General features: G+C 54.2%; 2 protein-coding genes across 2 annotated transcripts; both read right to left on the bottom strand.

The window, feature by feature from the left end:
* Window positions 1-6570: 6570 nt before the first annotated feature.
* CCDC194 (coiled-coil domain containing 194) lies at window positions 6571-9895 on the bottom strand (the record flags this gene model as incomplete). The annotated part of the gene is made up of 4 exons (XM_079702628.1): window positions 6571-6721; window positions 7205-7337; window positions 7717-7813; window positions 9572-9895. The coding sequence occupies 4 exons, from the start codon at window positions 9893-9895 to the stop codon at window positions 6571-6573; spliced, it is 705 nt and encodes a 234-aa protein (XP_079558754.1).
* Window positions 9896-13459: 3564 nt separating this feature from the next.
* Window positions 13460-15687, bottom strand: BST2 (bone marrow stromal cell antigen 2; the record flags this gene model as incomplete). Its single annotated transcript, XM_079701518.1, has 5 exons — window positions 13460-13587; window positions 13840-13958; window positions 14229-14289; window positions 14569-14623; window positions 15421-15687. 4 exons carry the CDS (start codon window positions 15685-15687, stop codon window positions 13859-13861), a joined length of 483 nt encoding a protein of 160 aa, XP_079557644.1. The 3' UTR covers window positions 13460-13587; window positions 13840-13858.
* Window positions 15688-16072: the final 385 nt, after the last annotated feature.

Genomic DNA, 16072 nt, shown 5'->3' with positions numbered 1-16072 from the left:
ATACTTCCTTTGCCTGGCTCCTTCCTGGCCAGGAGGAAACGGGGGCTGTGGGTTATCACAACACTCCCACCCGGGCTGTGAAGGGAAGGGGGGAGGGCACCAAAATACGTCTGGGCCTCTCTGATTAACACTGGGTGGGGCACCGCCTAGGTGACCAGGCGTCCTTGGCCTTGCTGAGCTTCAGTTTCCCCACCTGCCCTTGCTTTGTGCCCAGAGCTGGTCTCACCTGCCTATGACCTCATGTCAACATCCCCATCGTGGGGAGGAGGATACCGAGACGAAGGGAGGAGAAAGGACCGCCTGGGTGTCTCACTCTGGTCGTTCACAGAGCTGGACTCACCTCCCCTCAGGAAGGGCTGGCTACAGATGTGTGCTCATCTTACATGGCAGGGATGATTACAGGAGCTAAATTGTGCGGAGCGCTTAGCTGAGGGCCAGGCACACAGTAGGTGCTCAGTAATTGGCACAGGAAGGCCTCACAGAGGGCTGATGGGTGGATGGCGTTGGCGCAGGTTCCCCGAGCTGCATCCCACCCAATGCCCGGCTCATGTAGGCGCTTAGTAAGCACAGGCAGCAGTGAACCTGGGGCCAGGGTGAGCTTGAGTGAGGGGCTTCTCCTGTCTGTGTCTCAGTTTTCCCCTCTGTGAGATGAGGTGGTCACAGTACCAGGTCCCAGGGCCGGGGAGGGGGCTGGGAGAAATGATTTGCCATTGGTATTATTACTACCATTTCCTGCTGGAAACCTCATCTTGGGGCTCTGTGAGCTGGTGAAGGGGAAGCACCAGATAGAGAGGGTCAAGCTTCACTGTGGGTCACTCCCAGGTAGGCAAGGAAGGGATTTCGGGACCAAGGAGCAAAGAAGGATTCTGGGTATACCCTCCTACCCGTCCCCCCAGATCCAGGAGCTCCAGGGAAAACCCCTATGCTGGGTGATGCCAGAGGCCCCACCAAGAGCCCCAGACTTGGCAGTGAGGGGTCCTCAGTCTTGGGGAGACAGAGTGGGACACAGCCCCTAGCCCCATGGGGTCAAGGCTGACAGGAGGGAGGGATAGGATCCGAGGGGAACGGGGCAAGGGGATGGAAAAGAGGCTGGACCAGGGGTGGGTGACGATAACACAGTTGCTGTCCATTGCCTGTGGGGGGCACAGCAGGCTGAAGGCGGTGGCATGGGGACCCATACCCCTATTAGCCAGGGTAGTGGAGTGGGGGGTAGTTGAGCGGGGAGGGGTCCTCCAGGGTGGTGTTCATCAAGGAGGTGGGAGTTGGGTCGGGAAGGAGGAAGTTCCCAGGGATGGGCAGGAAACCCCTGTCTGACCTTTGGCCTTTGCAGCTACCCATTGATTCCTGATTCCGGACCCTTCCCAGCCACTACTGGGAGGGAGGAGGGTTGGGGGCTGCCAGTGGTGCCCAACCAGCTATTTCTCTGGGTTGGTCAGGCCCACCCAGAGTCCCCTGGAGTAGGGTGGGAGGAGGACATCTCCCATCTGCATTAATGGGGAGTCATGTAGGCAGAGTGAATACATGGTTTCAATGCAGGCCTCTGGAGTTCAGTTCTGGCTGGGCCACCTACCGCTGTGAGACCTGGAACAAGTGACTTCTCCTCCTTGAGTCTCAGTTTTCTCCTGTCTAAAGTGGAGGCAACAAAGCCAGTTGTGAAACACTTGTCACAGTGCCTGGCACACAGTCAACCTTAATAAATGGTGGTATTTTTTTAAGGTGGGGCTGGATCATGCGCAGCCTCTGATGTGAGGCTGGGGAACTGAGACACAGGCGAGGGACGCTGTCCCAGCTGCTGTTGCCCTGGGCCTGTGGGATCACCAGGGGAAAGGGGGCATGACAGGGGTAGAGCCTGGGTGACAAGGGTCCAGTTGAGAGCTCAGGCATGGGGCAGTGCTTAAGCCAATGCCAGGAGGTGTGACAGTCTTGGTATGAACTTAAGATCTTGGCTATTTTTCACTGTATATTGAAGATGTTGCATATATGTATGTATGAACATGGTATCTGTTGTCAAGGGAAAAGAAAGGCAACCATAAACTCTTAGAAAACAGAAAAGCCACCCTAGACCTGATGTACTACAATTTTGAGCAACTGTCACAGTGTAAGAACAAGAGTTTTCAATATACACACTGATGTCTTTTGTATCAAGCTCAAAAATAACATTCTTTTTGGCAATTTGATCTCACAACTTTGATTTGTAATGTTTCTTTCTCCAATAATGTGTTTTAAAAGCTAGATTTTTTTTTCATGGAAAAGGTAATGATGAAACTTCCTCTTTTTGCTCAACATTATGACTTTGAGATTGTTGATTCCTTTGGACCACTGTTTAGGTTTTCAGCACATACATTACCATAATAATTACCAATGGGCACTTAGACTGTTTCTAAATTTTTTGTTTCAATGAACAAAATAAGACTTGATATCAAATCTCCACAACTGAAATTGCTGGGTCCTAAAGCAATAACATTTTACATTTTGACAGCTGTCATCAATTTGTCCTCCAAAGAGGTTGTTTCCATTGACACTCCTGCCAGCAGAGTCTAAAATTTCTAAAAACAGACTCTCTGAACACGTTCTGCCTCAATTCCTGGCCAGAAAATTCCAGAGGGAGGAGGTGAGCAGCTGGTCTTCGAATTCACATGAGGTCAAATGCATCGAATGATGTGAGCATTTGGTTTTTCCCTGAAAACCATTTGTCATAGTCACAGGAAATTTTGTGCATGAATCTCTCTGAATTCCCTTGGAGGGTCATCATAAAACCTGACTTCGATTTTAATTATTTTTTTCTAAATTAAAAACAATCCATTTGGTTTCATTTGATTGTTTGGGCAGAGACGGGAAGACTGTCATGAGGAAGTCAGCTCTGTGTCACTCTGAAGACCGACATTGAAGTTCTCAAGGAGACACAAGGTTTTTAAAAACTCTCACAGAACTTCAGGAAGGTTCTGGAGGAAGCGATATTTCTGGCGAAGAAAAATTTCAGCAGAGTTCTGAAAACCCTCCACTTTTATGCCAACGTGTTTGGGTTTTGGTTAAATGCAAAGGAAATTAAGTTTTGGGCTTTTGGAGTTGACAGAGGAGGCAAGGAGAGCCCTTTGTGGGGGGGAAGAGCCTGTCCTCTCTGGGCATCCGTGTTCCTTGCTGAAAAAAGGTGACCCACTTTCTTACCTGGGACTGGGCTCCAACAAGGTCAGGCTGCTGCTGTCCCCAGTGCCCTCCACCCAGCTTGTGCCAGGCTTCCCCTTTCCACCCCCCCCCCCACACACACTCCTGTTTCTGTAGCCACGGAGGGACCCCAGGGTGACCATGAATAGGGGAGGCCAGGGCAGGGACCTGGGAGAGTGTGCTGGGGACAAGGTGGAGACACAGAGGTAAAGACTCGGAGACAGGGACTTCCCTGGTGGCGCAGTGGTTAAGAATCCTCCTGCCAATGCAGGGGACCTGGGTTCAAGCCCTGGTCTGGGAAGATCCCACATGCTGCAGAGCAACTAAGCCCGTGAGCCACAACTACTGAAGCCCACGTACCTAGAGCTCATGCTCCACAGCAAGAGAAGCCACCGCAATGAGAAGCCCGCACACTGCAACGAAGACCCCACGCAGCCATAAATAAATAAATAAAGTTAAAAAAAAAAAAAAAAGACTCGGAGACAGAGGGACAGACAGAGACTTTGAGTGGTAACTGGACAGGTGGAGACAGGGAGGCACAACAGAGCAAGGGCAGGCTGGGGGCTGGCCCTGTGGGGAGGGAGGAAGGTGGGGTCTGGAAGGCAAGGCAGCTGGGGGATTCTCCGTTCTGGCCGGGGAACCAGATCTGATAGTACCCTTCCTGCTCACACACCTCTCATGGCTCCCCATTTCCCTGGAGCTGATTTTCAGGGATCTGGCAGGTATGGCCAAGGTGAAGCTAGCAGAATAAGTGAATAGTAATGATAATATTTTAGGTCCCCTTTACAGCCCTGAGCCCAGCCCTTTGCGTGCATCAGCCCTGGACCCCACAGTGAGGGGTCTGAAGTCCCTGGGGCCCCAGACAAGGCAAGGCCAGTCTCAAGTCCTAGCTGACTCCAGAAGGAGAAGCTGTTTCCTGCTCACTTCTGGATTTATGCCAGAGTTGCAGGGGGAGGGGGTGTCTCAGACCCATCTTCCCAGCCTCTCAAGTTCTGGGCCCTCAGCCAGCAGCAACCAGGTCTGCAGACTGGGGTGACCCCTGGTGGCCAGCAACGGAACAAAGCGGTTAGACTCTCATCCCTCCCCTCAGCCTCACCTCCTCCTTTGCAGAGGGGGAGGGCCCTCCAATACCCCCCCAACCCCAAGTTGGTCGTCTCCCAGTAAAGGCCTTGATCAGGCACCACCAAGCCACCTCCAAGGTGGGTGGGGGGATAATAAGCAGGACTGGCTGAGGGGGGGATCACAGTTTCAAGTGCTGCTGTTCCCCTCCTTACAGCAGCCTCTTCAGAAATGTTTCAAAACAAATTTTAATTATTTTAAGGGTAATACATGCACATGATTTTTAAAATGCAAACTTTACAAAAAGGTATACAGAGGAACTTGAGACTGCTTCCCCCACCGATCCCCAGATCCCTGATTCCTTTTCCAGAGGCCACAGCTGTGACCAGTGTTTCCTTCAAGGATATTTGGATAAGTTTCCCCCAGTCCCGAATTTTAAAAGACGTACACAAATTATTGCTCTCCTGCTTTTTACATTAATGCGTCTCAGAGAAGATCAGCTTTGGCCTTTTTAACAGTTTTATAGTGGGAATTCCCTGGTTGTCCAGTGGTTAGGACTCTGTACTTTCACTGCTGAGGGCTCAGGTTCAATCCCTGGTCAGGCAACTAAGATATGCAAGCCGGGCAGCTTGGCCAAAAACGAAAAATAAAAAACCCCACACAAACCAGTTGTATAGCATTCCATGGTGTGGATGGACGGACGCTCATTTAAACAGTCCCCAACTGATGGACACTGAGGTTGTTTCCAATTTTTTGCCCTCCCAAGTGGTTGTACTAATGAGCAGTGCCACCAGCAGTGTGTGGGACTGCTTGCTTCCCAACAGCAGTGCCAACACAACGTGTTCACAAACTTTTAATTTGTTTTTATTTTTGTTTTTGACAAACTAAAGGGTAGAAAACGGTATCACATTTTTTTCAGTTTGCATTTCTTCTCTAGCAGTGAGATTGGGCCCCTTTTTCGTATATTCCTATGAACAGGCTGCCCGTGTTCTTTGCCCATTTTCTACTGAGTTATTTTTTGAAAAATTAATGTAGAATAGATCCTTACATAATAAGGAATGTAGTTTATTCCTGGATATAAAAAATTATCTGAAATGGATCTTTCTTTTCTTCGAAAGGATTTTCTACCTAGTTGTTTAGATATAGGAAAGTTTCCATTAATTCTCTTGGGTTTTCTATATATAGTCATACCAACAGCAGATAATATTATTAGGTTGACTGTTTCTGAGGCATTCCTGCCAAAAATGCCAATTAATCATGAGGAAACATCACAAAAACCCAAACTCAGACACCACAAAATGACTCGCTTGGGCTTTTTAAAAAATGCCAGTGTCATGAAAGGCAAAGACAGATTGAGGAATGTTCCAGATTAATACAATGTGTAAGCCAGGATACTCTTTTGTTACAAAGGACATTATCAGAACAGTTGGCAAAATCTGATTACAGTCTGGAAATTAGAATCTAAGTGTCCATCGATAGATGAATGGATAAAGATGTTATATATATATATATATATACACACACACACAATGGAATATTACTCATAATATTCTCATAAAAAAGAAATCTTGCCATTTCAACAACATGGATGGATCTAGAGGGTATTATGTTAACTGAAATTCGTCAGGCTGAGAAAGACAAATACCATATAATCTCACTTACATGCAATTGTTGCTATTTTGATGACCTTTTCAGAATTTTTCTCATTTGATCCATTTAGTATGGCGAATTTTATTACCAGACTTCCAAATATTGTACCATCTCTGCACCTCAGGCATAAGTCACTTTGTTATGGTGTATCTTAAAAATGTGTTACTTGGTTCTCTGCTAAAATTCCATTTGGGAGTTTTGTACCCTCTTCATAGGGAGAGGGGTCTGTAGTTTTCCTATTGTGCCATTTTTGTCAGCTTTTGGTGTCAAGGATATGCTGGCTCTCACCATTCCAATCACTCATTTTACAGGCAAGGTAAACTGAGGACCAGAGAGGAGAAGTAACCCCTTCAGGTCACTCCCAGGTCAGGGCTGGACCCTAAGTCCTCACGTCTGTGGGATGAGGGCCACACTGTCCTTGTCCTTAGAGGGGACTTAAGTCCCAGCTCTGCACTATCTCACCTTGTGACCAAGTGGGCCTTAATTTCCCCATCCGCAAAATAAGCACTAGATGGTCAAGGAGAGGGTCGGGTCTTCTTTCTGCACAGTTTCCGTTCAGGGCGGCTGTCGGTCGAAAGCTGAGCGTTGATGGGTGTCGACTGAGCATCTCATCCAGCGTGGGTATCTCTGTAAGTGTCCCAGCAGAGCCCCCAGTGTCTGTCCTCCTGGCCTCGAGCCCTGATCCAGCTGGGGTCTGACTCACCCTCTTGCGCGCCGCGCTGGTCGCCTGCAACCCCCGGAGGTTCCCGGGCGAGAGCGCGAGCGGGGGTTGGGCCGAGGTCGGGACCCGGAGCGGGTCCGGGGGAGTGGCACTCTGCGCTGGGGGCCCGTCTGGGCTTCCAGGGCGTAACTGCCGGGAAGGAGGGAGGGTCCCGTCAGCACCTGGACCCCCCTTCCCCAGAGACCCTCCAGCATTCCTCCGCCTTTCCTGGGAACGCCCCCTCCCCGGAGATCCCATGATCCAGGATCCCTCATCCCTTTTCCACCCCTGGCCATTTCCAGGACCCCTCCCCATGGACTCCCAGCCTTTTCCTCAGAAGCTCCGCCTCCAGGCCCCCGGCCCCGCACTCGATACTCGATTTTTCTTGCATCCTCCACTTGCACTCCCCGCCCTCCCCGGAGCCCCCAGTATGCGCCCGACCCCAGGGACCCATGCCTCCAGAGTGCCAGCGCTAACGTGGGGGATTCCTGTCCCCAAAGAGCGCCTCCCCCGCCCCCCAGGTTCTAACTCCTGACCTTCAGGAGGACCTTGACTCTCCACAAGGCCCCGCCCACATGGGCAGGGGCATGGGCTCGCCCTCCCCAGGACCCTTCCCGCCCACCCCTCACTTACACTTGCTCGCGCAGCGCCGCCTCCCGGGCTGCGCAGGCTTCACCCTCTGCCTCCGCCGCGCTCGCGCGCCGCTGCACCGCGTCCAGCCGCTGCGCAGACTCCGTGGCCACCGCCTCCCAGCGCGCCAGGGCTTCTGCGGGCGCAGGGGGCAGGATCAGACTGGAGACCAGGCTCCTGCCCCTCGCACACCGGCTACGAATTCATAGTCTGCCAACTATTTGCGTGGTTTGTTTTATTTGAATTAAGTTTGTGTGCTGTTTGCCTGACCTTTACGTGTCATTTGCATAGCTTTTCATAGGTTTACATTACTTTTGGGAGTCTCTGCACGGCGTGCGCATATTTTGTTGTATTTGCATTGTTTTCTGACATTCGCATGACCTTGCGCATTTCTTTCACAAGTTTTCGCGTTCTTCTGCTTTACGTTTGCACCTGTACGTGTCATTTGCGTAGGTGGGAACCTTCTAGGCTCCTCCCACCTCTAGCCCTGCCCACCACTTTGCACCCCAACACACCTGTCAGCGCCCCGTTCTCAGCCCCCATCTGGGTCCCCTGAGCCTTGGCCTCGTCCATCTCAGTCTTCAGTGTCATCAGCTGGGTCTGAAGCCGACTCTGCGGAGTGGAGGGGAAGTGAGGGGGGGAGGGGGAGGGGAGAAGGAGTGAATTGGCCCCGCCCTTTCTAGGGGAGACTGAGACTACACTGGTGTTCCTTGAGCTTTATTTGGACCTTTGGGGTTCTGTAGTTGTAAAACACAGAAGTGGCCTCTGAAGTCTGGGGTACCGAGTGGTGACAGGTGCCTGCCTGGAAGAAGACCTCTGTCCAGGTCAACCGGCCCCTACTCCAGGCCAGCTAGATGTAGAAAAGGTTTAGCTCTGCCGACAGGATCTGGTTCCAATCCTAGCTATATCGAGACTCGCGGACTGGGGTTTCAGACCAGCACAAGCCAGTTTGATGGTTGACAATTGGGTTTCTAGGGTATACTTAGTCACCTCTGTGAGACCGTTGCAGTAGAAGTGGAAAATGGGGTTTTTCTTTCCTACGAACAAGCCGGGAAAACAAAGGAATGAGTGAATGGCTATAGAAACAGCAAAAGCAGGACTATAAAAGTTAAGCAATCCTAGTTTCACTTTAACTGTTACTAATCTGTAGTGCATGCAACTAGAATTGTCCTACACAAAGCTAATTCCTTAATCACTCTCTGACTCTATATGAATTATATCCTGCACCTGGCATTCTTTTCTCCCACACTCCCTTGTAACACTCCCTTGTAGCTTTCTTCATTTCAGAGAGAAGGTCACCAGCGATAATCTTGGAGATGACCAGACCCAGTTATGGAGCTGCCTGATGTCAGCTGTGGCCGTTTTGAAATTTCCCAGAAGAAAGATGAATGCAAGTCCATCACTGCCTTGATCCTTATCACCTACCCCAGACTACAAGCCCTGACTATAAGACTTCTCCCTATTCCCCCAGAGAGGGGGGCACAGTTTTTTTGAGGTGCTAACCTGCTGTGTTCCCTCTTTGCCTGGCAAAGAAATAAAGCTACTCTCTATTTCCTCCAAAACTCTGTCTCTGTATTTCTATTTGGTACCAGTGTACAGAGGCCGAGATTTTGGCAACAAGACATTCTGCAAAACCACTGGCCTGGCTTCCTCGGAGAATCCTCCATCGAGAGGCAGAGACAGAATTTGAACCCAGTGCAGGCTGCTCTTAACCTCGGCTACCCCAGGCCTTTCCCTTAGGCAGTCAGGAAAGGTGTAGGGATGAATTTTCAAAAGGCATGAATTTTCAAAATTCATACACTGCCCAACCTCTGCTGCGCCTGGGACACAGCAGTTACTCAATAAACGTGAATGGTTGGGACTTTGAGGATGATTCTTCTGCGAGGTCCAGGGCTGGGAAGGGTTAAGGAAGAGTTTGAAGGGGGTGGCAGGAGGAAAAGGGAGGACCTGGCTGGTACCTCCCCCAAGAGGCCAACTTTAGCCTCCTAATTACAGGTGACATGAATGTCCCTCTCCTGAAATAGGGCTGCTGTACACTGGCTGGGAGGTGGGATGTTGAGTGGGTACCTAGGGGGAGGGTTAGCACAGGGCCTCCCCAGGTGGGCTTAGGGGTCTGAGGCTTCCCTAGCCTCCACCAGTGATCTGGCAAATAGCAGAGGACAGTGACACCTTCTTGGTCAGAAGGTAGACTCAAGGCTGAACTGGCATTGTAGGAGTTGGAAGGAATTACGTGTGTATTCTTATTTTGCCTCCCTCAATTGAAGAATGGCGGAAACCAAGGAACAGGGCTGGGGGGAGCCCCAGGGATGTGTGTGCAACCTCTCCCCCCCTATATTCTGGATTCCCCAGCCCCCCACCCTGCCCACCTACCTGGCGGCCCTCACAGGCCCTTAGGGCCTCCTCCAGCTCCTGTCGGACACCCTCGGCCTGGCTCAGCTGCCTGGTCAGGGCCTCCTCGCGCTGGGCAGCCTCTGCCAGCCGGCGCCGAAGTTCCTCGACCTCGGGCTCCAGGTCTCCAGGCGGCGCCGTGGTGTTGGCCCCTGGCTCTGGGCAGCGAGGCCTCCGGGAGGCCGAGGCGGCCAGATTCCAGGCCAGCAGGGCTGCTCCAGCCGCCACCGCTGCGAGAAACACCGCGGCCCCGCACAGGGCGAACACTCTCCAGGCGCGCCCCGGCTCCGGCCCCGGCTCGGCCATGCCGCCGTCCACAGCTCTGGCCCCAGACGGCCACGAGCATTTAATTGGCACCTTGGGACGCCAGGGACACCCACGGTTCCGCCCTGCCTGGCGGTGGCTTCGAGTTTTTTGGGAGGGGCTGGACCCACGCCAGCGGCCAGCCCAGGCTAGTGGAGCCCAGGACAGGACTGGGGGGTCCTGGATTCCAGTCTGGCATCTGCATCCCACGTGACCCTCTGAGCCTCAGTTTCCCCCTCTGTGAAGCGGAGATGACAGTAGCTCCCGTCTCGTAGGGCTTTGTGGGAATCACTTGAGCACATCTGCGCAAAGCACCCATTTGCACAGGGGGCGCTTGGCGAGGGTCTGGGGGTATATTGTCCCCATTCTGTTCATTGAATGACCAAGCCTAGAAGACGGGAGGCTACTCGAGCAATTGAGGCCGGCCTGGCTCAGGCTGCCACACTTTTTGTGACTGGCTGTGAGGACCAGAGGGTAGACGCAAGGGTGGATCCGTCCCATCTCCCTGCCCGTTCTTCACTAGGCCACCAGGGGGCGAGCTTACAACGTGAATCAGATCCAGGCGCTTTCACACCGTTCCCCAGACTTCCCTCTGAGTCAAATCCTCCTCCTCCCCCTCCGCCCTCTTTCCCCTTATCTCCTCTTGGCCCTCCTCCATTTCCACCTCCTCTTCCTCCACCCCACTCCCCCGCTTTTTCTCTTCCCCCTCTATCTCCCCGTCTTACCCTTCCCCCCTTCCTAATCCTTCCCCCTCCTCTTCCTCCCCAGCAAGGCCCCTAGCAGGTCTTTGATGTCACTGCCTGCTCTTAGCTCCCTCCTGCCCTCCTCAGCGCTCTTCAGGCCGGCGCATTCCTGCCCCAGGGCTGCCTGAGAGCCCTCTCCTCCCTCTTTGCCCCGTTAAGAGTTGCTACCAGCTCTCCCCCTGTCCACCAGTGTGTCTCCTCCTCCAGAACCCTCCCCCTTCCCCACTAACTCAGGCCCCTTTTGATCAGCTCTCTCAGCTCTGCTGTCCTTTTACCTGTGTTTGATTCCTGGCTGCCTCCCCCATCAGACTGGGTGAGCCCCTAAAAAGCAAAGCCTGCACCTGCCCTGTTCACACTGCCACCGCGTGGGCCTGGCACACAGTAGTTGTGCAGAAATGTGAGCTGAGTGAACACTATGAACTAGAATCTGTGTCCCTCCCTGACGTGCCCTGCCCCCCGCCCCCCCAATTCCACATTAAGAAACCAGAGCCCAGAGAGGCTAAGTCTCAGGTCAGTGACACACAGCAGCCACAGGTCACTGCCAGATTCCTGCTGAAGCTGGAATCCCCCCAACAGCCAGCCAGGGAAGAGGGCCATTGGGTGCGAATTTAGGGGAAGAAATTGAGTAGGTCAAACCCATAATATTGGGGCAAACCTGCCCCCTCCATCAGCGAAACACAGCCCAAGTATGGTGGGGGTGGGAGGCAGAGCTGTTTGGGGACTTTCCAGTAGCCCAAGCTGGGAGTTGTGGGGGAAGATGTTGAGTGGGGATGGGAAAGGACTGAGGTCATGTGAGAAAGGTTTGCTTCCCGGCAATCAAGAGAACCTGCTGGAAGCAGAGGGTTCCATTGCCTGAGCAGCTGAGAAACCCTGAGCGAGTCCAGTCACTCCTCTGGACCTCAGTTTCCTCATCTGTTAGATGGGGCTGCCGATGGGGGTGGTGGTGAAATGACTCAGTCATTGTAAAGGGACTCCATGGGTGCGCCTGCTGAGCCCCCCTGTGAGCTGGGGACGCTCACAGAACTGACGGGGACCCAAGCCTCACCTTCTAGAGCAGAGGTTCTCACCGGAATTGATTCTGCCCCTCAGGGGAAACCTGGTAATGTCTAGGGGCATTTTTTGTTGTTGTCACAACCTCGGGGTAAGGTGCTATGGGCCTCTAGTGGGTGGAAGCCAGGGATGCTGCTCAACTTGCTACAGTGCACAGGGCAAGCCCCACAGCAGAGAATGGTCCAGTCCAAATGTCAAGAGTTTGGAGGCCGAGAAACCTTGCTCTAGAACTTCAGAGTGGGGAGCTGGTGCTCCGAGCAGCAGGTAGAGACTAGCTGAGGCCATGAGGCAGGAAGGAACTTGACAAATCAAAATGCAGAGAAATGGTCACAGGGGCTGGAGCAAGAGGAAGTTAGGGGCCGGGGGTGGGGTCGGAGGGGCGTCAGGGGGGCCTGTGGCAGGGATGGGGTTTGGGGGGCCCTGGGAGGGCAGTGGGAGCCATGGAGGGGGGGCCCGACCATCTGGGCTTGGGACCATGGCGAGGGCAGTGCAGAATTCTGGGAATTCTGGGCAGATGCAAGGGACCTGCCCCCACCCCCAGCCACGCACAAGAAGTTGCCCGGACAATAGTCAGGATTCCAGGGGAACTTGGAGGAAGGAAGATAACAGAGGAGGAAGGAAGATAACAGAGGAGGAAGGAATTATGGGCCATGGGAAGATCCAAGAAAGTGGGTTGAAGGGTTTATCAGATGGTAGGCTTCAATTTTGAACACCTTCCAATTTTTGGGGGGAAGGTCCATGCCACGCAGCTTGTGGGATCTCAGTTCCCCAACCAAGGATTGAACCCGGGCCACGGCAGTGAAAGCTCAAAATCCTAACCACTAGGCCACCAGGGAACTCCCAGTGGCCTTCAGTTTTGAGAAGCAGAGAGGCTGTCCGGAGGAGGGGCCCCCAGAGCTGGGTACTGCAGGATGAATAAGAGTTTGGGGGATGGGGCTTCCCTGGTGGCACAGTGGTTGAGAGTCCGCCTGCCGATGCAGGGGACACGGGTTCGTGCCCCGGTCCGGGAGGATCCCACGTGCTGCGGAGCGGCTGGGCCCGTGAGCCATGGCCGCTGAGCCTGAGCGTCCGGAGCCTGTGCTCCGCAACGGGAGAGGCCACAACAGTGAGAGGCCCGCGTACCGCAAAAAAAAAAAAAGAGTTTGGGGGATGGAGGAGGAGGGGGCATTGTGACACAGGCCTGTGTGTGTCTGCAGATCCAGGTTTGATCCCAGCCCTGCACTTTCTGTGGAAAGGGATTGGGAACCAGGACAAAGTGTCCCTCATCACATCCTCGGTTTCCTCATGGGACCGCCGCCGTCAGAAGATCCCCGCGAGGAGATGAGAGCAGAACGCTGCAGGCAGGCTGACGAGGGTGCAGAGTTCTGTAAGACGATCCAAATGGACAAGAGGGCTGGGGAGGCAGTGGGGTGGTGACTACCAGAATCGCAGGGATTCCTGAGAACATTCTAGAGCAGGGAAAGCTGGATGTGGATGTCAATGGGTGTCCACCCTGGCCCGCAGGGCAGCCCCCAGATGCTTGGGGGTGACACAATAACACTCTAAAAACTTGAGAGTAAAGTTTTCCCCCCCTAGAGGGGTGTTTATTTTTTTGGAGCCCAAAGACCCCAGAAGAAAGTGACTTTCTAGAAACCGTGTCAGCAAGAAGCAGGTGCCCCACCTTCCACCCCCATGCCCTCCTCAGCTCTAGGGCAGCCTTGGGCCAACTCCGCTACTTCTCCATGCCCAAGGTATCCCTCCAGAGCTGCCCTAGAGCTGAGGAGGGACCTGGACCCCTTAGGCTACCCCATCCCCCCTCTCCTCCCCACAACCGTGTTGCCATGTGGTCCCCTCAGAACGGGCCAGGTCAGGAAGCCTCAAAGCGGGAAGCAGAGAGGGAACCGGACCAGTCCAGGTTGTGGCCTAAAAGACATCAAAACAGGGACTCAGAGGCAGATACAACACAGGTTCCGCACCCCCCCAAGCCCTGCAGCGCTCCAGGACCGCCCCCCCCATCTCCTCCCTGCTCACTGGGCTTTCCCTCCCTCTCCAAGATTCTTCTCCTCGGTGCCCAGCCCTCTGCCCGGCAGGTAGGCCACCTCCCCAGACCGTGACCCATCCCAGACTCCCGTCCTTTCGCAGCTTTCTTTTCCCCCCGAGCTGCCCCCTCCTTACCGGCCGGCCTTCTGGGACCTCAGATCAGCAAAGCCTCGAGGACCACGACAACGACCACAGCGAACAGGACGCTCGAGCAGCTAGAAGAGCTGTTCTCAGCTGAGGCCTCACTCCCTCTTCTGGAGTAGAGATCGGTACAACTCAGGCAGCTGCCAGGCCGGCTCCAGCAGCTGGAGGCTGCGTCCCTAAGAATCTCCATTCCTCCCCTACCAAGTCACTGGGGAGGAGAGCTGGCAGCGGTCACCCCATGGCTGTGTGACACAAGGGACGAGGCTGGGACTTAAACTTTGCCCCCTGAGCAACGGGGTTTTTCGAAGCCAAGGGGGTCACGAGTCTTCGGGGTGGGTGAAAGGGGAGTGGCCGGGGGGGGGGTGCGGGTCGTCTCGGACCTTAGTCGCTGCACCTCCGCCAAAGTGTCCTCCAGCTTCTGCTTCAAAATCTTGACCTCTCCTGGAGGGGGCGGGTACAGAATCAAGGGGCGCGTCAACACACTGACCACGCCCACTCACCTGGCTCCAACCCGGGACATGTCCCCGCCTCTAGCCCCGCCCTCATTCAACCCACGCTGGGAAACCTGGCGTGCTTCCCCGTCCCCTACTCCAAATGGAATCTGGCCCCATCCCTCCCTCCCGACCCCAACCCTGGGACCCTCCCTCCTTAGTCCTTTTCAATAACTGGCCCACCCCTCTGAGCCCCCTCCGTGGAACGCTGGCCTTGTGCTTTTCTCACCCTGAAGCTCTGCCACCCGTGCCTGCTCCATCTTCAGAGAATCCCTCAGGGTCACCTGCGACGCGGGGGTTGGGGTGGGGTTTGGGAAACTGGACTTCTGTCCTTGGGCCCTGGACCCTTCCTTAGGCCCTGGGATCAGAGGAGCTCGGGTCCAAACCCCCTTCAGTTTCCACTCCGACCGCCCCCTGCACCTCAGCCTCCCACCTTGAAGAGCGGCCACAACCTCCCACCCTCCCAGGGCCACCGATAAGGGTGTGATCCTCGAAATGGGAGTTTTGAGGCCCTCCCTGAGAGAATTTGGAAGCGCCCCATGCCCAAACTCTAGGAGAAGTTTCCAGATTCCCCGGGCTATTGCCCAAGAAGATTGAGAGGTCCTCCCAAAACCAGAACACAGGGGGGATTTCGGAATCCAAGTAGAGGACCAGTGGGAGTTTCAAGGTTCCCCCATATCAGAACACAGATGAAACTTCCAAAGTCTCTCAGGATGCAGTGGAAGTATCAAGAGCCTCTCCTTTCTTTGGGACCTGGTGAGGTCCCGATCCCAACCACTAGAGGGGACTTCTGCTCCCCCAAGACTGGGGCCCGAGGGGAGTTTCTAGCTCCCACACACCAGTGCCCTGGAGTCTGGAGATTCCCCCATATCCTAGCAGGGATACTGAGGCCCCTGATTTGGGTGCTCTGGGGAGTTTTAAGGCCCCACCCCACGCTAGCACCCTGGAGAGAGTTTAGAGTTCTCCAAACCCTGGTGGGGACATCCAGGGGGGAGTTTTAAGGTCTATCTTGATCTCCACGTAGACCCTGTAAGAACCCCCGCCAAGTACAGGGCCCTCTCTAGGGGGTGCAGTGGCTTACCACCGTCTGGTTGCAGGTGGCGGCCTGGACCTCCATCTTGTGTAAGACTTCCTGGGCCTGGGTCAGCTGGTGCTGCATGTATCGAGTGAGGTTCTGACACTCCCGCTCTGCTTGGAGGCCATCCGTGCAGTCCTTGCTGTTGGCCCTGACAGCGAAGATGAGCAGGGGTACAAGGAGAACCACCAGCATCCCCAGTAGCAGCAGGAAGCACAGGCACCGTGGCAGCTGGCAGCAATGCCGCACCGACTCATTCAAGTGGTCAACCATGGGCACAGGGTTGTAGTGATAAAAAGTAGGTGCCCTCCAGATCTGCCCGTACGAGTCTGGACGGGAGTTAGGGGAGGGCGCTGGAACCTCCTCTGGGCTGGGGCTACCCCCTTATTAGCATAGGAGCTGTGCTGACCAATGACAAGTTCGAGGAGGATCCTCTGACTTGGAGATACTTGAATGGGGCATCTAAAGGCAGAGCCGAGCCCAGGCTTTCTGTTTCGGTTTCCTTTTTCCCTTTCCCAGAAAAAGAGGTGGGCTGTTTCTGCCTAATTATGGCCTCGGGACTTTCTGGGTTGGTTGCTGGTCAGTGAGATCCTGTGGGAGGGGAGCTGGGGCTACCTGCGACACCCCCATCTCAAGTCCCTGCCCTTCTACTTTATGT

The sequence above is a fragment of the Hyperoodon ampullatus genome (genome assembly GCF_949752795.1).
Source record: "Hyperoodon ampullatus genome assembly, chromosome: 4".
NCBI classification, from domain to species: domain Eukaryota; kingdom Metazoa; phylum Chordata; class Mammalia; order Artiodactyla; family Ziphiidae; genus Hyperoodon; species Hyperoodon ampullatus.
This window is presented reverse-complemented; position numbering and strand designations above follow the sequence as displayed.